This window comes from Falco rusticolus, chromosome 20 (assembly GCF_015220075.1).
Source record: "Falco rusticolus isolate bFalRus1 chromosome 20, bFalRus1.pri, whole genome shotgun sequence".
In the NCBI taxonomy this organism is placed as follows: domain Eukaryota; kingdom Metazoa; phylum Chordata; class Aves; order Falconiformes; family Falconidae; genus Falco; species Falco rusticolus.
In genome coordinates, this window is record NC_051206.1 from 4,713,892 (window position 1) to 4,738,253 (window position 24,362).

The 24,362-nt window shown below is 41.8% G+C and overlaps 1 protein-coding gene across 2 annotated transcripts in view; it reads left to right on the forward strand.

Moving 5' to 3' along the window:
• The window catches only part of UNC5D (unc-5 netrin receptor D), a 168,422-nt gene that overhangs the window by 74,986 nt on the left and 69,074 nt on the right, over positions 1-24,362 (forward strand). For both annotated transcript variants that reach the window (XM_037371789.1, XM_037371790.1), the window contains exons 2-4: positions 3,987-4,205; positions 10,968-11,111; positions 15,507-15,610. In XM_037371789.1, the coding sequence (XP_037227686.1) occupies positions 3,987-4,205; positions 10,968-11,111; positions 15,507-15,610 (467 nt within the window). The remainder of the gene's footprint in view (positions 1-3,986; positions 4,206-10,967; positions 11,112-15,506; positions 15,611-24,362) is intronic.

Sequence of the window (24,362 nt, forward strand, 5' to 3'; positions counted from 1 at the left end):
TTCTGTAGTGTATCTCCAAGAAGTGTGCCTCTGAAACAATGCACTGCATTCGGTTCACATGATCAGTGAGGGAGGCGAGTTCCATCATACAGACTTGGCTGGCTCAATAAATCTTCCTGTTTCAGCTAAGTACTTCTGGATTGTTTTTAGAGAGAACTGAAATGCCTCGTAATAGTCTGATCTTGCTTTGCTATCGAGGGCAGTGGCCAGATTGCTTAGGACTTGACCATGACATGTTTTGGGCCAAATACTCCTTTCTTTAGTCTCTTTGTTCACATAATTTTACCCTTCCCTGAAGCTTGTACAAGTCTGCTGCATGACCTCCGATTGCGGTAGCATCAAGATGAGCAGTACGCTAGCCAGTGCAGTTTGAAGCCATGAGACCAGTTCTTCCTGTGGTCTTGAGGAAATGGCCCATCAGCTCAGAAAAGTGATGGTCAGCACAGAGCGGTACCAGTGTGTCAGAGGTTGCCCTTCAACACTTGCAAAAATCCAGGAAGAAGGATGTAGCAAATTTGAATTTTGTTGATACTGCAGTAAGACTGAATGAACTTCAGTGTACTGAGGGGAGGAGTTCTAGGTTTACTGCAACATACCAACTAGTGGAATAGTGGGATGAGAGAAGTATCCCCTAGAACAAGAACATTTTACGTTTTTCAGCTCTGTCATGCCTGCATGCACGTATGGAGTCTGTTGATCTGGTAGGTGATACCAGAAGAGAAAGTACATCTTACCAGTGTTTGTCACCAAAGCAATTTAAGGTAATTGCAGAACACCACTGCGTAAGCATCTCACGGTGGATAGCTTGTACAAGGGCTAATGTTTTGGGTTTTTTTTTTTTTTTCTACTAATTGTTGTACTATGGTCATTGAACAGGAATGTTTCAGAGGTAAGACTTAACATTGTTTTTAAATGCATTTGATATGGTCGTGTGTGAAACAAATACATTTCTGCTATAGCAAAGTATTCTAGTTTATTCTGTGGTTTTTAAGATTTGTAAAGCACTCAGAGAGCCTTCGCAGACAAGTTCTGTACAGGTCTGTCATTTCTTTAGCAGGACACACTTATACAGACTGGTAAGAACATATAGCTTTGAAATAAAAGCTGGAAAGACTCCAAGGCTGGAAAGGAGTCCTTGCTAGTAGAAGATGCAGCATGGATGAAAAAAAAGTAAGACTAAAGAAAAGGGTGGCCTTTGAAAGTGAAGGAAAAAATATCTCATTTCTTAATCTAACTTCACTCTTGGCATCAGGAAACTGTTGAAAATGGACATGAGTATGCATTCTCAATTCAGTGATGAATTCCCTCTTCTAGCTGTGGCTTAAGTAGACAGTAGCAGTTGTTCAGAGTGTGGTCATACCTGTTCCAGTCCCAGGGAGCTGTAGACACTGCAGCTTGTCTCGTCATCAAACATTTTGGTAGTGTGCGTGGCAAGAAATGGCATCTTAATTAGGGTTAGAGTGTGCATGGCAAGAAATGGCATGTTAATTAGGGTTAGAGTGCAACATTTAAATGCAGAAGAGTATTTATTTTAATGTATCTGAAATATGGCTGCGTGACTCTTACCTTTAAGCATGATAAAGGGGCCAATAAAGTAAGTCTTGTGTATCATAAATCACACTAAATATTTATGATGCAAAACTCCCAAATATCGCAGCACATTGAATGGGTGTCCTTGCAGTCCCTGTCTGATTAGGTAGCCATATGGAGAAAAGCAGTATCTCCACAAACAACAAGCAGGGAATGCAAATCCTTTGTGAATTTTCTTACAGGCACAGAGTTGCCTTCCAGCCTGACCTCACGCAGGACAGGCTACCGAGTTGCTTTGCTTACCCCTGCTAACAGCTGCACAAACTTGTGCTCAGTGAAGTAAATTCCTGCCAAATACTGATTTCATCTGGATTATAAAATGTCGTGCAACAGGGAATTCAAGCAATTACATTTGTACAGCATGCAAATATACAGTAATAACTATCTGTGAGCCTGTTGGGGGTAGGCTATAGAAAATCATTCCTCCTTTTGTATACTGTGGTCTTTGTTGGCTTGATTTTCAAGGGCAGTTAATGTATTGCCAGTTACACTTAAGTGAAAGATGCACCTTGACTTACCTCTGTATGTTAAATGTTTTTTTAGGAGCAAGCCACTTCCACAGCCCAAAACCGCTCTGCTGGTGATAGCATAAAATATTTTGTGCTTCCCTCAATTTATCTGTTGGTGAGGTGAGCTGGAAAACAGCTTGGCAATCCTACAAGAGGTGAAGAATCTGTGGTTTTCAGGTTCTCATCAATAACACTTTAAAATAATGTAAAGCCATAACATTAAATCTGGATGCCACTTGCAAGGAGAATTGTGCCCTTAATTTCATTGGGGCTGGGATTTCGTCCTTTGCTTCTTGCCCGGAATTGCAAACTTGGTGGAATATCAATGGGTTCTTCTAAGTTCTCTGCCTGAACGATTGTCCACTGTTCTTCCTCAATACCAGCGTGTTGCTGCCTTGTGAAGCACTCAAAGCATTGATGGGAGCATGGGATTTCAAGACTTTCCAAAGTCTTCTAATGACATTTTTGTTATTTCCTATAAAGCATGGACTTAATAAAGCCTGCAGGGACACAGTATTACTGAAGATTGACAAGATGAAAGTTGGCATAAATGTTTAGTAGTAAAATACTAAAAATTATGATAATATTTTATAAAATACACTATGAATGCAGTTTAAAGCATTGAATTCATTTGAAAATCGTAATGATTTCACAGCACACACACAGCGCCTTATTTGCATATGCAGATATACTGAGTGTTAAGTGATACCTGTTTTTAATACAGACAAAGTATGTTTTCATTATTCCGTAATCTACTAGGCCTGTGAAGGTTCTTAGGCTTACTTCATATCATCACAACTTATCTTTCATCATTTTTGGTTAAATCACACATATTGCCCTCAGCTATTCCTCTTCCTCTGCATCCCTTTCATCTGCATATAGACCATGTCCTCCTGTTATCATTTGACTATGCTGTGTGTATTCAGTACTTTCTAATCTTCCTTCATACACTGATCCCTTCTGACTTATTTTTTTGTTGTTCTCTGAATTTTCTCAAAAAACTACTAAAATAAATCCCAGCATTGCTAAAAATCAATGGGAATTTCCCAGTTCTGAGAGCAGCAGCTAGGATTTGACTCAATTAGAAGAGCTGCAGTAAAGGAAAATCTTGTACTCCAGTGCTTCTAAATTCATGTCTAAGCACAGGAATTCAGAAAATAAGACACCTAGGGTTATGCATTGCGGAACAAATGCCCTTGGATCCTACTGCCTGCGATACAAGCTGAGAACGCTCACTGTCTTGCAGTTTCTGGCCCTACAGAAACCACTTTTCCACTTCTGTATCACCTTAAAAGGGGCTGCGGTAAATGGGAACAGTGTAAAAGCATATTGAAAACTTCCTCTAAGTGGGTATGAAATCACAGTTTACTTATTCCAGTGTTGGAGTGCTACAGTAATGCTGTTCGTATCAATATATTTCTCTGTAGTTAAATCTGCAGCAACTGTCTGAAGGAAATTAAATTTCATGAAAGGAAGGAAGATTTGGTAGTTAAGGCACTGGGCAGTCACTCGAGAGCAAGGTTTAGTTTCTCCTTCTTCCACAGGCTATCTGTGTGACCTCAGGTGACTCATGTAATCTTTCTGTGCCTCGGTTCTCCATCTATAAAATCGACAATAGCGATGATGCTTCAGAATCATCAGAAAACTGCTTTTGTTCTGTCCATTTCCTTGATGGTTCTTACTCTTAAATTAGTTGATATTTTTGTGTGTGTATGTGTGTCAGGTTCCTTGCAAAGCACAATCCTGACAGCTGTTGAGTTCTACAGGTGTTTCTCTAGTAAAATTAGTTCACAGTAAAATCCAAAATGGTGTTTAATCAATTACATGAGATGATACAAAGGGTGCAACAACATGAAAAATGTGTATTTTCCTTTCCTTCCCTTTCAGGAAATGATAACAGTGAAGCCCTTCCAGAGTCTATCCCATCTGCTCCTGGAACACTGCCTCATTTTATGGAGGAACCAGATGATGCCTACATTATAAAAAGCAACCCCATTGTCTTACGCTGTAAAGCTATGCCAGCTATGCAGATTTTCTTCAAGTGCAATGGTGAATGGGTCCATCAAAATGAGCACGTGTCTGAGGAAAGCATGGATGAGACTACAGGTAAGGGCTAAATTGTCCTTCGGGAGATGTATCTGAAGGCAGTGTCTGTCAGCAGTGTACAAAACCGAGCAAAGACCAGGAGATGGCGTTCAGAGATGCACAGGCGGGAGAGTCATGCGACTGAGCGGATGGTTGCGGAGGGTTGCACAGAGCTAAAGGAGCAGGAGCTGGCTCCCGTTCAAGGGTCACGCGCCAGTGTCCGCTCTGCCCTGAGTGCACCCAGTAAGCCATGGCAGGAGGGCACAGTGTACCAGCACAAGCCTCTTGCTGGGCAGCTGTGGCAGCGTGCTTTGGTTGGCTTGGTGTGTCTGTAAAACCAGCTCATCTGGTTGTGATGTACCACGTAGACGTGGCTCTGCAGAGCTGGGAGAAGCAGTTTGCCAAAATGCAAAAGGGAAAGCAGTGGATGGAGGGGGGTAAGAAAAGGACAGAGGTGACAGGCAGAGAGGGGGAATACAGATCCTGGCAGAAGCAGCGTAGTGTAAATGGGGAGAGCAAAGGGAATTACAATGACTGTAGATGTCAGAGGTGTTACACAGGGACTGTAACAAACTGGATATGCACCAACAACTTTTCCAAGGGGAGATGTAGGGCCTGATGGAACACTAACCGCAGACAGTGAGCTTTCTGAAAGAAAATAACAGTTGTGGAGGGGAAGGTAGTTCTCTGTATTTCAATGGTGTAATTTAAAGTGGGAACTAGAAACCAGGGAACATATGCTTTTATGAAATTTCTGTCAGGATGAACCATGAAGAATCACCAATGTGGTGGTTGAAATTTGCCTTCACCCCCAAGCATGATAGCTATTTGGTAGGTAGGAGAGATCCATTCTGTGAAAGTGTGTAGTTAAAAGAGGAGAATGAGAAGGGGGAAAGTTGAAAATGATCAACAGATTTTATCATGCTCCCAGCACACCCTATATCTTTTCTCATTTAGAAGCATCTTGGTAAGTATTGCGAACCAATTTAATGCTGCACCGTCCTGTAATTTCACAATTCTGTTTTGTTATTGCTTTTCTCTCCTCCTTAAATTCCAGGATTGCTAGGCAACTCCATGTCTTGGAAATAGCAGTGTATGTATAACATCCTCTCTATCAATACAAGAATTTCCTTTTTAGAGGAAAAAAATGCCATTTAAAAAGAAGTTAGTCTCCTAAAGTGGTGTTTGGCATTCTTTAAGTGACACATTCTGAAGAAACTTCATACTAAAGGCTTTTTGTAAATGCTAATCTGGATGAATTTTAATTTTTACAGTTACCTTTTCGAAAATAATTTAATAGGCATAACCTTTACTTCTAAAGGCACTGCTGAATCAATGTAGAAGAAATGTCGTCCCTAAATGTTTTTCTTCCATATGGTTAATGAAAAACTGTCTTGTGAATACTGCAATTATGTTTTCTAAGCCTTGGATTAATAACAGGAAAAAAAAAAGATAAAGTAACATTAGGTGGGTTTTTTTTAAATAACACCAGGTACATTGAGGTTTGGGACATGGAGGCACAGGCTTAGCAAGTGAGATCTGGAATATAAATGTTGCAGATCTGAATTTAGCCCAGGGACAGAGCTAAACCTAAAAGTATTGTTCTCGAAACACAAGTGCGGTCCAGATAGTGCAGTGTGTGTGTATTCCAAAACCTGCCAAAATGGTCCTCAGGACACAAAAATGTAAGTAAAGGCTATATACAGTGTAATGTTGAAGGACAGACATGGATATTCTCTCACCATGGTGTATCCGTACCCATAAATTATTTTGGAACTCTTTCTTAGCCTTCAGTAAATAGCAGACTATTGGGGTTTTTTAGAATTAATGTGCATCCTGGCAGTGCCCTCATTTCTGGAGTCAAATCTGGGGCATAAATATGTCTGTTACCAAGCATGCAGAGCGTTCTGCGTACTGCGTGGGCTCCATCTGTGAATAACTGCACTAGAATTTATGCCAGGAATGGTGCCTCTGGTTCAGGGTGCGATTCTGGCGTGCTCACTGAAGGGCAGCTACACTAAATTAAAATGGGTCTGTCCTTTTCTATCCTTCCACTCTTTGTTATGGGACTAAAATCCTGAGATGTGTAGAAAAGTGGTGAAAAACAGCAACAAGAAACCCAAACAAGAGGGAATTTAGTGCTGAATACAAGAAATGTTATCTTAGCATCTCTATAAATCCCTGCCAGCAAGCTCTTAGCCAGGCATATGCAAGAAGTACTTGGCAATGGCACTTGAAGGCACGCTGTTCTGATGGATTTTACCTACAGCACTGTGTTGTGTACACAGAAAAGGACAGGAAGGACAGCTGTTGGTAGACAACGGGTGTGTTTTGTCAGTGTGATGAACATGGAATCCAATTTTGCATGATTTTGTTTTTATAGGACAGAAATAAAAATCTTATGAGTAACACAGGAGTCACTGTTAATTTGAAGAGGAGGAGCAGCCAGAGAGGAAGGATTTTTGTGGCTTTCTAAGCTTTGCAGTTGCAGGCTGCAGCACGTGTTGGCTGCCTGAGAATGCAGGGGGTCCAGGTGGGCTCAAAGAGTTAGCGCTGAAGTCTCTGCTGTTGTGGGTTTGCTGCTGTTTGAGCAGAAAATCAGTGCAGGCAAGAAAACACGTGCTGCAGCTGCGATGGGCGCAGGTTCCCATCTCTGCACTGCCGCAGTTGGTCAGTTAGAGACCAAGTTATTTCATCCTCTCCTGCCTTATTTCCTGAGTTGCAGAAAAGATAGTGATCCGTAGCCTGCCTTTTCTGTTTATTCTGTAAACGTGGCAGAGCAGGAGCTTGGCGCTCTCTGAGTACTCTGCTTCATAAAGTGAGAGCCTGAGCTAGTAGATGCTACTGTGATAAAAATATAATAATTATGGTTTGATTAATTTCCTTCAGATTTATTGTTCTTGCCTGAACGTTGCAGCATGCACCCCAGAATTAGTCTGCAAATATTTCAACTTTTCAGTTTCACCAGAGGATCAGACCTGCTAAGACTAGCTAGAGTTTTCTTGTCTGATAAATAAAAGGATTACAGCAATAACTGCTGTCAGTGTTTTTCTCATTTAAACAAATAAAGCTGACAAATGCTGAAGTTCTGTGCAGCTCTGTTATGTTTAGTACATGGAGAGCAATTATTCATCTGCTGCCAGCATTAGTCTATCTGCAGCTAAACCATCCAACAGTGCAGAAAGCTTATTAGCATATCAGTACCATAGTCATAATTTTATATTCTGTAAGGCTGTACTGTATAACAAAAGATGATGGTTATAATTTGCACAATAATTTAAAGGGTTGGACTTGCAGTGCTTATTAGAGTTATACAAGTCACAGGTAAAATGTTGCTCTTGTTTATTATATGCCTGGTTTTATTTGCATGGATTTTTCATTCTGTGTCATTTTCTATGAACAATTTTTCTGGCATTTCTCGGGATGCAGAGGGTAGGTGGGTATATTTGTTGGTGAAATATAGGGATGATAAATGAAGAATATGTCTCTGTTCCCAATAGGTTTGCTTTCTGTAGTTGTTTCTAAAACAAATGAAAATGGGTGTACTTTCTCCATAAACAAAACATAACTTTCCCCAAAGATGAGATGTTCTCCAGAGGGTCCCTTCCAACCTCAACAATTCTGTGATTCTGCTATTTTGGATACATTTATTTTGTCTATTGGCAAATTGTGAGACCTTTAAAAGGACCTGAATTCCTACCCGTCCTATTCTCAAAATGCTGAACCTCCAGCTTCTCAGAAGCATGTGCTGTTCACTTGCCTGATTCAAACCACATTAAATGCTGCCTCAGAAAATACAGGCTACTATATAGATTAATTAGATAAGGTGTCAATGAACGGCAGAACTCAGTTGGAGAATTTTCTACCTTAACCAATCTGAAGCTGTAGATGCCTGTATTCACTGATGACTGCTCAGAACCAATAAGCCCAGAAATGGCTTCTGCTTCGCAAGAAAATCATCATCATGTGATGATTGTTTTTGTCTGGTATCAGTAAAGATTCTGTCATTGTTAGCATGGATGCACCAGTAAGCTGTATGATACGCAGTTCTCGTACCTTCCTTACTATTTGCTGCTTCCAAAGATTCCTAGAGTAGCTCAGAAACGGAGAGTTGAGAAGATGGTGTAGCAGAACCAGGCGGGCGAGCGGCAGCGCTGTCAGCAAGGCTGCAGTTAGCGGCTGGTGACGAGGAGTATGCTCTGCCTTGGAAGATGCTACTTAGAGGTCATGGTGGGAACAAGCTGATGATGGGATGGCACAATAGCTAGAGGTACTCGGGTAGAGCAAGCGGCTGTACCTTCACAGCAACACACAGAGCAGCGCTGTGTGTACAGGCAGCAGAGACACGCAGGCAGATGCGATGTGCATGGCTGCACAGCAGTGCGTGTCGGCTCACAGGGTGCCGGAGCAGGGATTCCTGACTGGAGATGGGCCAGCTTGGAAAGGTCGGTGCTTCTCAAGGGCTTGATGCGTTTACACCTGTGTCGAAGAAATCTGTCCGTAGGTGGGTTGCAACCGTGTTGGACAAGGGTGCAGGTTAGCTGGGATTTGGAGGCTCTGGAGCTTGGTGCGCTGTAGCTTGGGTTGCAGTCGTTCAGGCACACAGCTTGATGTGCTGTAGGTAATTAAGAAGAAAGTGTATGTCTGTCACTGTCGTATAGCATGGTGGGGTGCCAAATCTTCAGCCAGTCAAGACTTGCTGCGTCAGGTCACCAGGACTCATGGTCTCTAATGGAAATTAACTGTAGCTGCTCTTATCCTTAACCCGTGAAGATCCCTCTACAGAATGGTTGTGTGACTGAAGAATCCAAGGAGTCATCGCTGGCGGAGCAGCCTGGATGTTCAGTTTGAGATGATGCATTTCCATCGTGCATTCTACAGTCAGTGTGTCAGCAAGGAGGGGAGTTTCTGACAGAACTGCTGAGTTCCATGTGCTGTGTTTATTTCATAATGGCTTGTTTTCACCGTGTCAGAAAATAAAGGGACGTTTTGTAAACAGTTTTGTTGAAGACTGCATCGACATATTTTAAAAAAAACAAAATGCAAATAAAACCAACAAGGAAACCTCTGTTTGTTTATTACAGAGTGAATAAATATTTAGAGTGACTAAAATAATTATGGCTACAACTTAGGGAAGGTGTCCCACGTTTGTCCATGTCTTCAGGTATTGTTGTGAAATATAGCAAGTCAAACAGGCTAAATGGAAAGAAGTAAAAATTCCCTTTGCCTGTTGCTGGAAAGGCAGCAAAAATTTTGTATTGCTTTATAGTACTTAAAGCTTGTCTGACCTTCCCTGCCCCTTCAGTGAGCATCCCCAGTGGGCCGCATCTCTCCTGTTTACCAGAGGAGCACGCTGACTTCCTAGTGCCTTTCAGAAGTGAAATACCCAGCTGTTAATGATGCCTGAGATTAAGTGGAAGCCAATTTTTATGGAGTTCAGGCTTAGAAATTTCTTGCTGCTTTATAAACTTCACAGGCATGAAATATTTTAAGATTGAGTTTTCATTCATTTCTAGTGAAGGGGAAATAAGTATCTTGGGACTGCACAGGAGAAGAAAGAAGAAAGTAGTAGGCATGAATGTTTTCTATTTTCAAATTAATGTTTTTCTGACTAGCTCTTTCAAATGATTCCTAATGCCTTTTAACCCAGGCTTGGAGTATATTTCCTCTCCCCGAGGTTCTCATGCAAGGGTAGCTGCAGGTAGGACAAACATCCCAAGTGTATAAAATGACGTGTCAGGTTTACAAGGCTTCTTGGCGTCTTGTACTGATGTACCTTCAAGCTTTGTCTGAGGGGCAACACTGCCCAACTCCACCTGTGCCCAGGCAATTACAAAACTGGTAGCAGGCTAAGAAAAATTCCCATCTTTACTCCTGGCTAGCCTTGATTATTCCCTTAGATACTTTGTCAGCTCTTTAGGTGTGACTGATTCCTACCCCAGGAAAGGGGTAAGCATCCTTTTTGATAGACAACAAGCAAATTTGAAGTAGACAGCAGCAACATTGCACTGCAGATAATTTAGCAAGGTTATCTTTGGGAAACTGCATAAAATAAGCAAGATATCTGTCCGATGTAATACACGCTTCTGTTTGTGAGTGTTAAGAAAGGCAAGACTTCCAGGTTTGTAGCTGCTTCACTTGCTTCCCAGAAGGACAGGGTGGCAAAGGGGACCATCTCCCATTTGTGAGCTGTGAAATTTATTCCCCTCTCTTTTCTCCTCCTTCCAGGCTGTAATGGCTTGAGCTTAGCTTTTGGGGGGAGGGGGCTGCTGCAGCATGACCCACGTGCAAGGAGATGCCTGCTGGACAGAACCGCGGCAGCAGCGGCTGGAACAGGCTGAATTCAGTGGGGCATTTGATTAGTTCCTGTCATACGTGCATAGTTCTGCCTGTTTGACTTAATTGGGGGCCTACCAGGGTGCTTCAGAATGGTTTCAAGGGCACTGAGATGTTAGATCAGGAGACATTTTTACTGTATGTTATACTATAAAATTCCAGATAAACATTCTGGGTGAAAAAGGCAGAAGAGACAAGGTTTCAGGGGGAGGCGTTAAGTTCTTGCAAACACCACAGTGGGTGGGTAATTCTTATAACGCAATGCACTATGACCTAATCAGCTTTTAGAGTTTAATTAGTGGCGATATATTATTGTCAAAGTAATTAAAGCTTTGCCTTGATTAAAAATGGGATTGTTTAATTAAAAGAAAAGGTTTGGTTAACCTTAGCTTTATGCCCAAGTACGATAGCCTGTATCAGCTAATTTTCTGTATCTTTCCCCTTCAGGATTGAAAGTTCGAGAGGTTTTCATCAACGTGACGAGACAGCAGGTGGAAGATTTTCATGGGCCAGAAGATTACTGGTGTCAATGTGTTGCGTGGAGCCATCTAGGGACCTCGAAGAGTAGGAAGGCATCTGTCCGCATAGCGTGTGAGTAGAGTAAATGTTCTGCTATTCCAGGTTTTGTAAGGTATGGAAACACACTGTTCCTTTAGGATTAAATATAAATGGATACTGGTAAGGTAGTGCTGTCTTTGCAGGCCCTCCCTATGACTTGCTGTAGGAGTATTGTGGGAAGCATGCGTGTTTTGGGGGTTTTTCAGAGCTCTCTTTTATTTTAATGTGTATTGATTGATTTGCATTTACACTCGGTAAATCTGTTTCAGAGAATCTGGATTGTGCACAGTGTCACAACAGTGCAATATAATTGAAAAGGTTAATGCAAATTGAAAATCCCCTTAGAAGTGCCCTTTTGTTCCCATTTGATCTAAAAAAAAAAAAGAAAAACTATTTGACCATGTTTGCCTGCTACACTTCGTTTAAAAAAAAAAAGGCAAGAATACATTAGAAGCTTTTGTCATATAGTATTTTAAATCTGGCTTTCAATATCGAAACATATCGCTGGTCTTCAGGTATGATAAGCTGTGGGGGAAATGAGATAAAAGTAGGAAAAATAGAATAATTCCAATCAGTAGAGGAAAAAATATCTTCCCTCCTTTTTCTGAGGACATGAGATCCAAACATCCTAAACAGAACTAAGACTGCTTCAGAAACACCGTCATTCCTCAATGGAACTAAGCATACGTTCTTTAGAAAAGAATAATTTTAAATGCTGTTCATGTAGGCATTTACAAGAGCCACTAGTGAAGATAGAAGAATTGTTCATAAGCAAGGCAGGTAGTCTTCCACTTCTTTAACTATGTAGCTGATGTGAAATCTACATCAGATGGTGGAATCTGTCATTCAGACAAGTTAATGTGGCTTCGGAAAAATTTCCTTCTTGTAACAAGGTGAAAGTATTATTGCCTCATCCTTGGACTGGAAAACTGGACAACAGCTTTTCAAAATCAGCCCATAATATTGCCTGTGTCATAATGAAGAAACGACCAGCCCAGCATGTGCTTCCCATGTTGGACATCACACAGGATCAGCCCTTCTGGTGTGGGAAGACAGCTGACAGCAGTCCTCTTTGGGAACCTCTGGGTGGTGGGGTTGCTCCATCTCACTGCCAACCCCATTGTGACCGAAGGTTACTGGAGGGAGACAGAGGTGGATTTGAGGCTGGTGTATGTTCCCAGGTGCTAACATCTGCTTTTTCATATCCTTCCACCAGGCCTTGTGCTTTGACTTCAGAGCCAGTTGCATGTGACATCTGGTATTAAAAACTGGACCCTATATAGTTACGCTGTGCTGTTAAGCTACTTACGATTCTATGTGCCTGCTGCTTGCCATAATGGGATTCGAAAGGAATTCCACTGTGCAGAACTGTGAATTACTCAGTTAAAATGTACGTCTTTCTAGTCACACCAAACAGGGATGGTCATTATTACCAGCAGTGGTTCTGAAGAAGGCCACGTGGTTACGGTAGCTGCCGTCGCTGTTGGCTTAGGGGGCACCATTACTTGCTACTTTACACAAAGGGAGTAACTCTGGTCTTTTAGGCTGACAAATGTTTAAGTAACAGCACTGTAGGTTAATTAGAGTTACGAGGGAAGGGGGGTTATTTGGTTTTATCTGTTCGAGCATAGGAGACTCATTCCAGAATTTTTAATACAGTGGGGAGCAGAGGACAACCGTTGTCCTCAGAGGAAGCTTTCAGACTCTGTTATCTCTGTTCTTCAAATCTGAAATAGTGTGCTGGAGTGTTACAACTCACAATCAACAGATCGTTATTGGAAAGACGCAAAAAATGGAAAATGCAATAAATGCCATCATAGCAGAAGGGACATAAAAAAGACAGAACCCAAATACAATTGTTACTATGAGGCTGTGGAGATACTCAAAGCCTCATCCAATTTTTACCTTGCAATTAGATCTGCTACATTTTTATAGCAGAATCAGAGCCTGAAACCATCTTTTTGCACTAGCAGAGAATTCAGGAAATTACTTCCCCCCAGTCTGTTGTGAACCCTTTTCCTTTAAATCACCAGTTCAGGTCTTTAAAGAACTTGTCCAAGGAAATGATGGCAACAACCTGCAAAGAACTGGGAGAAATACTTCTTGAAGGAGATGAGGGGGTGGAGGAGTGGGTCGGGGAAGTTCAAGCAAGAAACTCTGAATGGTAACTGTATCAGGTAGTGTTCTAGCAATTCTTGATAAATCTTTCTAAAATTATGCTCTTTTAAGAGGGTAACTTAAAATAAACATTAGAGGTAAGTAATAGGACAATGTAGCAACTCCTTGATTTTATAAATGACAGATCTTTTTGTTGGCTGACTTAGTTTAAATGTGTAAATATGTGTAAATTCAATTTTTTTATTTTACTGCATTAACTGTCATAACACTGAATGAGCTAATAATTCCCCTGTATTACTAAGCTGCAAAGGACTATTATTCTGAATTGAATTTTTATTGACTTTTCTCTGCACTGTGATTTCCCAACCCCATAATATGGCAATACGAGTAAAAATCAGAATGAGCAGAAGCAGGTGGAGCAGTGTGCTGGGACTTTTAAACCCATCGCTGTGGTACCGGTTCTTCCGCAAACCACTTCCCCAGCTGCCATCCATAACGGCAGACGTCACATTAACCTAGCGGGCGCTCCAGAGAGCGCTCTTCATTTCTGCTTTATGTACGGTGCTGAGCGGGGCTCAATGTTTCACCTGAGAACTGCGTTCCTGTACTGGCCATTTGCTCTGCTACTTCTACTTGAAGCCTTGTTGGTTTGGGTTTTTTTAATGAAAAGAACAGCAATTCTCGAGTGCAGAGATGATGGGACTTGTTAGTACCCCAGGCAGAAAAAAATCGTAGCTGCCAACCATCACCTGTAAACTTCCCGCACTGTTCCCAGGGCAGAGCGTTTCATGGACCTCTGTCATCCTGCCCGTGCTGAACACCCCGGCTACTTAATCTGGGGCCTGGATTTCGGTGTGAGGGAATACCCTGTAGAGGACCAGAGATGAGAATGTGTAGGTCTAACCCGTGATGACACACAGAAGCCATAACTTTTCACAGCACCTATCACTGTGATGCATGCTGTGGTAGTGTCGACTTTTTTATTCTTTTTTTTTTTTTTTTTTTTATTTTTTGGTGTGTGCTTAAAGCATAGAGTTTCTGAATTGTGAGTCAAGTCCAAAGCATTTCAGCACTTTATATTTCTCTGAAAAAGCAGGTAAGTATTTCTTTATGATAGAGTGGAATGCAGAGAAAATGAGAAGATGGATCTTACTCCATTTTTCATCCTAATAAAGGCATTTGTAGGCACAACTGCAGCCTGACTGTTAATGAATGACTTTTTAAATAGAGTACTGGAAAAGATATTGGTTATCTCTGAGGAAAAAAAAAAACCAACATTAGCAAGGAATCATAAAAAGGAGAATACATGCACCGTGTGCATCTTTCTCCAGTGACCAGCTTGCTAAAATAAGTCTTAATGTATTTTGTAAAATATATTGAAGTGTAACTGATTCAGAGCCTCTGCTGTTTAAGGGGTTTTATTTCATGAAATGTAACCAATGGAGAAAATTAAATCAGTAAATTCACACTGTGGAATCTGAGACACTGTTTGAAGAAAATGAGTATGTCCAATGGAAACTTCCTAACTCTCAAAGCACGCGTAGCGAGTAGCAAGCAAAACTTTACATATTCCTGGTGTACCTGGGGTAGGTCAGTGGCATCGGACACAGGTTTCCTTTTTGTGTCTGTTCTGGTTTGCCCAGGCACTTGTACACAGGAGCGCTGTGGCCACACCAGTGTGACTCTGAGACAATTCACCCTGTTTTTACCCGGAATGCCTGGCTGGGCCACCTATCTGAAACGAAGCGATCTTGTGATCGGCCAGTTCGGCACGTGTGGAATGGCTCAGCCCTTCCTTTCCTTCCCCTACAGCGTGCAGTGCGTCAGCGATCTAAACGAAACACCTAGCTTAGAATGTTGTATAAAATACCCTGGCACTCTTCTGAAGTAGCATACACCAGGAAAATTCTTCACCCAGTCTGGGGTTCATTCAGCTGGCCCTAACAGCACCCTGACAGCGCCACGTGGTTGTTCTTGCATTTAATTCTCCTGTTCTGGAAAGGCAGGAGCTGGAGGGATGGAATGTACAACTGCAGCCACCGAGGCTGTGGGTTCTGAAATTGTCTCTGTAGTCACACGCACATCGTTTCTAAAGGTGCAGAAATGGAAACGCAGCTAAAGATGATGGAGTCCCCCAGCCTCTCGCCTAGGGAAGAATGCGTAGCTCTCCGTTGCCCATCGCTTTCTGCACACACTTAAGAGGAGAATATGGCAAAGCGGGATGGCTGCTCGATTCTGCAGCCTGTGTAGTATTGCTTGGGGAGTAACGGCTTCTGGAGGTATAATGAATTATTGCATTAAACTCTGCAGATTTACGGAAAAACTTTGAGCAAGACCCACAAGGGAAGGAGGTTCCTATCGAAGGGATGATCGTTCTCCACTGTCGGCCACCCGAGGGAGTCCCTGCAGCTGAGGTGAGGCTTCGGGCAAGTCACTGCTGGTGGCTGATGCCTCCGGGCTGGTGACAAGCCAGCAGGGAAGCAAAAGGGCTTTGCTAACATGTGGTTTTCAAGCTCCTGTGTTGGTTACCGTGTTCTTCTCTCACAGCCTGCTTTAAATACAGGTTTTTTTGATGATATGTTTTAAAGAAGTATAGCTTATTATCAGAATTCAGGAATGTTTGCTGAAAAAAATCCTAGTTTTGATACAATTTGCAAGTTTTATGTTTACAAACCAAAAACAGATTGTTACTTATTTTCTCAGAAATTACTTTTCTCATTGAAAGATGAAACAAATTAAAACTGAAAATATTATGATAAATCATTGCTGGAGAGAGAAAATCGGCTGCAAATAATAATTTGGGGTTTTTTTGCTTAGCTCTAAACACGCTTTTTGTCAAGAGAGCGGAATCTTAACAGGAAACTAATAGGGATGCCTTAAAATGATAATAGCCAGACTATTCTTGGAGGAAGTGGGTTGTGTTTAAAAAATCTGCTAGGGAGGCATTAAAGAAAAAAATAATCCGGTAGAAGCTAGCATGGCATCACACTGTTCTTACCCATCAAAAGCAGACCGGTGGTGGTAGTCTGGAGCCAGTGCTGCCATGGCAAGGCTGAGACCTGTAGTTCCAATCTCCTGCGTACCTGGGTGTGCTGCAGTCACCACGTGCAGGCTGCAGTGCAGCCCCGGGAACACTGTGCCTGTTCCTAATTGCACACTGCAGCGTGCTCGTCAGCATGTGCTGATGAGTAAGAGAAATAGTATCACTCAGAGGTTATTTTTGCCCCTTATTTCCACAATTGCTGTGGAATGTTCTGATTGAAGGAACAAAAAAAGTAGGGAAAAATAAGCTCCAAATGTGTCCTTTCATTTAAGGAGAAGCATGTTGAGCAGATGCCATTGAAAATAAAGAGAGGAGAAATGCAGCAAACTAGGGTGCTAAAGCCACTGAAAAGCAGGTAAAAGTGTTAAAGACCAAAAGGAAAATGAGTTAGAAGTAAGAATGGTGAGCAGATGAATTTGCTTCTAGGCATCTAATGTGCATTACTCTTGTCACTCAGATTTCTGCAGCTATGCATTATTTTTATTCCTGTGTTACTCGAAAAATGGATACTGCGTTACAGAGAATTGCCAACATTATTGAAATTTGTATTTTGGTAAATATATCTATTTTGTCGACGACAAATTTCCAAAAGTGTAATTGCCTAAACATCCTTGGTCTGTGAAGGATTCCCTGCCCATGCTCTCTGCAGAAGGGATGGTAATCACTGCCTGTGGAGATTCCCCAAAGCCACCAGCTGGCAACCTCGGTGACCTTTTTCTCTCGAACGCTGTACGTTGCTAAACGAGGTTTTCTGAATGCATGTCCCCCCAGATTGCCAGCGTATCCTCTCTCAGATAAGTTTGCTATCTCTCTGGTAAAACCTTCCGCTATGCTTATTCCTTTCACCCTGGTTAACGTTGTTCCACAAAACTAGACAGACTTTATAGTAAAAGAAGTGAATGTTTACTACTAAAATGCCCCAAATCAAGAGCAGAGTTGTAGGAAAAAGGCTGGAAACAAGCAGTTACGAAGTGAAATGAGGTGTGATATGGCCACTGCTGGACTGCAAAAGATCTCTTAGCTGTGGAAATGTATCTGCCCTGCAGCCCTGGCGGTGTGTCAGCCTTGGGAGCTGGCAGCCCAGTTTTCATGGGGGAACTCTGCCTTGTCCAGCACCTTCATATTCTGGTCGTCTTCCTCTTCTTTCCCTTCCCCTTTCACCCACCACCGTTTAATTTTCTTCTGTTCAGTTGCCTAATCTACTCTCTCAAAGTTTTATAGGCTCAAGTACCCCTTGTGTCTTGCATTGCACTGTATGGTCACTGAAGGAATGTTCCTTGATGTGATAAGGATCCTAGTACCTTCCTTAGGAGATTTGAGTGCATTTTTCTACATTGACTGTTTTCATGGTCTGAAGAGCATGCTACCGTGTCTGTCAGTTTGGGTTTCTTGCTAATTCTAAAAATACAGCATTTAAAGGTGAGCTAAAAGTGGAAAAACTGTATAAAATCTGTTTTCTTTGAGACCTGAAGAAGCAAATAATGATATGTACACTTCTACCCAACAAGTCTGGTTTGCTGAACTGATTGCATACATTTTGACTGTTTTCCAATTTCTGTATAGTTAAGTAGCCAAAAATGCTGTCTTTGTTGGAATTCAGCCATTTGGGGAAAAAATGGTAATTCTCAGTCAGCACTGCTTGGTTTTTACTGAGAATTTTAGAATTATTCAAAATACACTGCTTTACACTCAATGTTTAAACAGGATATCTGTCTTTTGTGAAAGTTAGGAATTGTATCCAATGAAAAACTGACATTTTAATTGCTTTCTACAGATAAAAATTGTGGAGTTCTCAATAAACCCTGATTTACTGATGTTGATTTGTAAAATTGTTATTGCTGCTAATAAAGCCTGTAAATCTTAACAGGTCATATTTGCTTTGGACAATTAAATTTCACATAAAGGCTCAGGATACAAGGCTAATTCTGTGTTCATCAAGGTAAACAGTCTACTGGAAATAATTCAGTGTTTCAGAAACTGGGTACCAGATTCAAATAAGTAACGGTTCTGGTCTGTGGCAGTAAGCTTGAGGTTATAAACTCTTTTTGTTGTTTTCAAGTTAAAAATGACCTGTTCTGTAGAACATGTGGATGAGAAATAACTGAGATAGCCAGCAAGTCTTGCTCAATAATTGTTTTGTGGGTACTGAGAAGTGTAGACCCTGTGCTGGCAACAAATCTATGGTTCTGATCCAAGAACTGATTTCATTAGAGTTTGGATGAAGCCCTAGATGAAAACATAAGGCTTGAAATAACTACGGACAAAGAAGCTCGTCTTCTGTTTCATTAGATGCAAAATAGATGCTAATTGTGGCATTGTTTTTTGTTTGTTTGTCTGTTTAATCCATTCTCTGCCTGGACCTGGAAATGCAAACTGAAAACAAAATGGATAGGAGACTCCAGCCCCTTTAATGTTATCATGCCAATATTTGTCTGAATCCCTTGGGAAGATTTTGATTATTCTATCAAGTGCAGAAGTTCAGGAACATTATTTTCCTGAAGAGCACACATTTCCTGTGCTTGCCATAGTCACAAGTTAATCTAGCGATTTATTTCTGACAGTGGCTATGACTGACTGATACAGTCAAACCTCTAATCATGCACTGCAGCTTAATAAGAGACAGACACTTTACAACTGGAATGAAATTTCAGATTCAGCCCAATTATTTATGTGAGTCTGCCCCATTACCAAGAATATAAATCTTCATCTCTGGAATTGTTTTTCTGCATCTTAGAGGTGCTGAAGATTTCTTAAATCCAAGGATAGAAGCATTAAAAGTAAATGTTCTTAATGAAAAATCCTGTCCTTAGTCCTACAAGATGTGGAAAGCAGGGATATTTTTTAGTGATGGCTGACAAAATAGTATCTTCAGAATCGCCAGGAATGGGCGAGCCCTTCTTCCCCACTATTCCTTTCCACATACCTAGTCACTTCTCAAATATTTCACCTAAGTGGCTTTACTCACTGCTGGTGCTTGTTTAAAACTGCGTGAGTGGATCTCAGCAGTTCTTAGTAGGCAGAGGAACTCGTTACTAAATAGATCAGCGATTCCCAGGCGTATTTATGCCATTATGTGCCATCAGTGGCAACCTCTTACCGCAGAAAAAAAGCATTTAACTGAGTAGCAGCATCTGAGAATTCCTGAGCTGTCATCACAGTAAGCGTTTTTGCCAGTGGTGCCTCTCAGTACTAATATTTTTATTTTTTATTTATTTTTGGGGTGGGACAGCAGGGATGAGACAGAGATCAAGACCACACCTCACAGAGAGGTTCTTTAAAGCAACTTGCTCTAGATCAAGTTTAATTTCATTGGGAGAAATTTCTGTTTCTACCATCTGTTCCAGAACAAGTAAGGTTTCTGTATCTCGTCACCAGTAGCAATGAAAATACGGAGATTAAGTTTGCTTATATGCATTAATTTCCACACACAATATGTATAAAAGGAGTTAGGAGGATACAGATTAAAGGTTTGGATCCACAGTTTAAATGTATCTAAACTGTATATGGCTTAAAACTTGGCTTGTGTAAATTAATTTACAAATAATGGAAGCTCATGTGACATTGTCAATGGTCTTTATACAGCTCAGTTTTAGTAAATAGTCTTTAAGCCAAATAGCACATTAGTGAAAGCAAACAAGGAAGATTACAAATAAAGAACGGCAGTGTTCTAATTCAGCTTTAATGTTGTACAGGCACAAATCGGGAGCACCAAATCCTGCTGAGGCAAGCACTGATTTTAATGCTGCCTTGAAATGCACTGTACTGTCTTGATTCATTTAGCAGCAAATTTCATTGCTTGTGTCATTGCTAGGTCTTAAGTAAAAGACATAAAGGAGCATCTCTCTTGATCTGCGTTCTTTTTCCAAGAATCTGATTACACAGTTCATGCAGCCAAAGTCCATCTCTTGTGCATGAAACACTGTTGAACGTACCTGATTTTACCGATAACGAAACCTCATGTGGGAACAGCAGTCAAGGAAACAGAGTAGCTGAGGTGTTCCCCGTTGTTTGACCCTCTCAAATCGTTCAGAAACCTTGGCAAATTCTGAAACTGCTTTGAATTCTGTATGGGCGGGACAGGCCCCTTACCTCTGAATGTGGTAAGACCTCATACCATCTCTTGGAGCACCATGGCTCAGCTCCTGGAACATGCTGCCTTTCAGTTTATGTGCAGGTCCAGGTCAGCCGCCCTCACGCTGTAGCCCACCCTGTAGTTCTGTCTCTGCAGCCTTTGTCTGCAGGTTTCCAGCTCCAGAGTTTGCCTCTGCAAAGAAGGGAACATGAGAAAATTGTGCACATCTCTGCTTTGCAAGGTTGCTGAGGGGCTGGGGCGTTCTGGGTGCATTGCTACAGCAGTAAGAGTAAGAAAACCCAAATCCTGATGCTAGGCAAACTGGAAAAAGGTTTAAAATCCTCTTGTTATGCATTCACATGGCAAGCGAAACAGAGCTGGTGAGCAGCTGTGCTTGCAGGCATCAGCACCCAACCCAAATAAATGCTGGATTTTCTTTTTTATTTTGCTGTTTAACTCATAAAAAACTGAATTTAAGTAGAGCATCTGATAATTCCCTGCTGTGGCAAATGTTGATTTAAATATAACAGAGTCTCTGCTGGCACAGGCTTGATGGGACCGGAGCCATTTCTTTCACTATTGATGCAGAGTTGGCCAAGGGAAGAGTCAGTTCTGGCTTTCAGTCCCACAACAGATTCTCCGCATAGATATGTTTATTAATTGTATGCAATAGAGGCCTCATTTAGCTTGGAGTGTATGCAGAGAGGCAGTTGCGGCACGGTGTACAAATCAGCTAAACTCCCTGATGAATCCTCGTCTGCTGGTCATTTTTGTTGGGCTGCCAGGTGGGTGCCTTGGGCTTGGACCTCTGGGCCCAGTTCCTGTATTGCCAAGACTGTTTCACTCCGTGGATATCAGAGAAAGTATTTCTGATTTTCATTGGCATGATGAAAATGAGAGGAAAGGGAGGGCTCAGTTCTCCGCTCAGGAAACATGGAGTTGAATACTGAGTTTGCCAGAACATCTTTAGCCTTGCTGCTGCTGATTATCTGCATCTTTTCACAAGACTAACCTTGCTCATTATACACAGCTTGCTGTTTTGGGAACGTTTTGAAGAAGTTTGTGAAGGGAAGAATGGCTTCTCTCTATTAAAAAGACATTTTTAAAAGCGGCGCATTTGACAGTGACATAATACATGATGCATTTCTTCAAGCTGCGCTACCTGCTGGCCCGCCTTTGCGGTAGCCTTCCTTCACACGCCAGCGTCTGTTCCTGGAAACCTTTGCTGCAGCTTGCAGGGTCTGCGCAGAGCAGCTTAGCTGAGGTGAGGTGCACCAGCCTGTCCAGTCCTCGCGGCACGCTGGGCTCGCGCACGGCATGCGCCGGGCTCTGTGGCTCGGACAGCCCATCGCTCGGATACCGCTGCAGGTCCTAGTGGGCAGCCAGCCCCATGGACGACTGGCCTCAGGTGCTATGAAAAGTGCTTTGTTATTGAGGTACAATGCTTGATTTATATTATTTTTTCCCAGTGTACAGTGCTAAGTTTTCTCTGTGTGTGTTTTGCGCTTGGTGGTTGTTGTTGTTGGGTAAGTTTAGTTTATTACTTTACACTGTTCCTAGGAAGACACAGCAGTTTTTCATGGCGCACTTCTTTGTCTCGCACCAACAAAGTATTACTTGGGTTTCAGATGACTTCTAGAGCATATCCTTAACCTACAGCCTTGCATAAAATATACTTCACATTCAGCTTTAGCCAGGTTCTCATGTCCTGTGTGTGGCTTATAAACAGCTACAGTTCAGCCTTGAAAATGTGAAATGAAGACTGGCTGGAGGCAATGAGGCATAGCTGAGCGCGGTTATAAACAGAGAATGAGTTGCATGGTGCCTAACGGAGCTCAGGAGTCTCTGTTCACTTCCCCACCCCTGCTTCTCAAGTTCTCAGGCGTTTTCGTTTATCCCAATCCTGGAAAAGGTTTATCAAGAGGCAGTTGTGTGCTCCGTCTTGGGATCGTGCAAGTAGTAATGCGCTGAAGTCAGAGCTTCGGTGTGTGGTTCAGTCGGCAAGTGGTACAGCTCGATTTTGCTTTCTGTCCATGTAATTCTGGTGTTGCTTAGGCAGGGCTGGTTTGTGGAGTACAATATAGAAACCTTTTGTTTCTTCTCCTGTACATCTTCTCAAGTGAATTTCCTGACATATTCTTTCCTTATCTTCTCAGCTGACCTTTTAGTTTTCCTTTAAATAGTTTTTCTCTAGTCTTTGTTCTGTTCAGTTTCTTGAAACTCCTCTTTTGGTGGAATGGGGGTGGAGGAAGACTTAAAAAACAGATCCTTGGTTTTGCTGCATTTGACAAGCTTGCTGCTTTTTCTGTATATGCCGAGTATCAGCATTTTCAGTCTCCTCTTCATTCTAATACTTTCTCCTCCTTCCTCCTCCTGTCTTTGAGTCATTCTGCTCTTAAGTGAATACTCTTCCAGGTCCTTTTTCTTTTGTTCACCTTCAGCATAAATCTGGCTTCCCCTGGGGCCCCTACGGGTGTAAAACAGCGTTTGCGTGGGTCGGGTGGCAGGGCCAGGGAACGGTGGTGGGATCTTTGTGCTTGACACCATGTACAGTCTGATGGGAAGAGTTCTGGGTGCCACCACATTACGTAAGGTTCTGTGACCCTTTGCATTAAGATCACAAAGACGTTTAAAGGAGTTAAAGACATCTGGGGCCTCAGCCAGTCGAGTTCACCCAGCCGCTTTTTACAAATTTCAGATTTAAATTGATAGGCAAAGTGCAAAGCAATGGAGATGCAAGCCGTGAGATTCTAAACAGGTATTAAGCCCTCATCCTTGAGGAATACATGTTGTACTGCTATTTTCTATGTATTACAGTCCTGCCATTAACGTGATATAGTGCTGTTCATACCTATTACCTTGACTATAAAAAGCAGCTTTGGTATGATTTCATATCTGTAATGCTGGCAGGCTGGTAACCCTAATCACACCGGAGTGTTTTCCTGTACTCTTGCCAAAGGATATTTTTCTTTCTATTAATTTTAAGAACATACTGAGCACTGGAGTCACTGCCTCTCAGTGACACAATCATTTACTTTCAAAGTGAAACAATGAAGAATGTGGACAACTTGATTCGTCATTTTGAGCAGCTTTGTACCAGCTTAGGTGTAGCATCTGGAATCAATATGACTAATACATCCTGATGGTTTGGGACAGAGTCAACAAACAGGATAAATTATAACATCCTCTCCAGTTCGCTGATGGTAATTCCTTCTTACTCTCTGGTTCTTAATAGTCATAATGTTGCACTCCATGACTGTTGTTAAACCAATCTTGAACTGTAGCCTGGAAAATACTCAACTAATATCCATTTAATTAAGTTTAGGGTAATCTCTGTTCCTTATGTTCAACCTTATTAGTGCTTCAGAGAGTAAAATAGTAATGATTTTTGGTGCAAGAGCCAAAAAAAAAAAAAAAAAAAAAAAGTGCTTCCTTTGGTAGCTAGTAATCTTAGACAGGTGTTGCGGTATGCTGGAGGCATGTTACTGCTGAATTTTCCACCGGTGACAAAAGGGCTTTAGATTTCTCAAGCTGTCATAGGGTTGGTCCTGTTGAATTCAGTGGACTTGATAATCGGAGTTATAAATGCTTCTTTGATTCGATAGCGAACGTCTGCGTTCTGTGCTGAAATTAACCATCAGAAGGAGTTTCTATCACCTTCCCGAGACCTGGGTTTAATGTGAACTTAGTATGTCTTAAATTTGAAGAAGAGTATGAAACTGATAGTCCTGTAAAATGGAGCACCTTCTGGAGCAGCCACTGAAACGTGCACAGCTGGCCTGTGGTGAATTTGATAGATTCTGTCGTCATCGGTAGTGTAGACCTATACTGTTTCTTGGAAATGCCAGTCCCTTTGTATTGAAGTGGCATCTAAGCCATGATAATTAGAGGTAAGCATTCATAAACCTCAGGCTTTCAAATAAATAAAACCAAAACACAACATCTTTAGCTTACTAGACTCTGCTTATCTTTACTGGGCCGATGCTGCAGTGCTTAATGTGGACCTGCGGCTTTGTGCTGAATACGGTATTGGTTCCAGGGAGCCAATTCC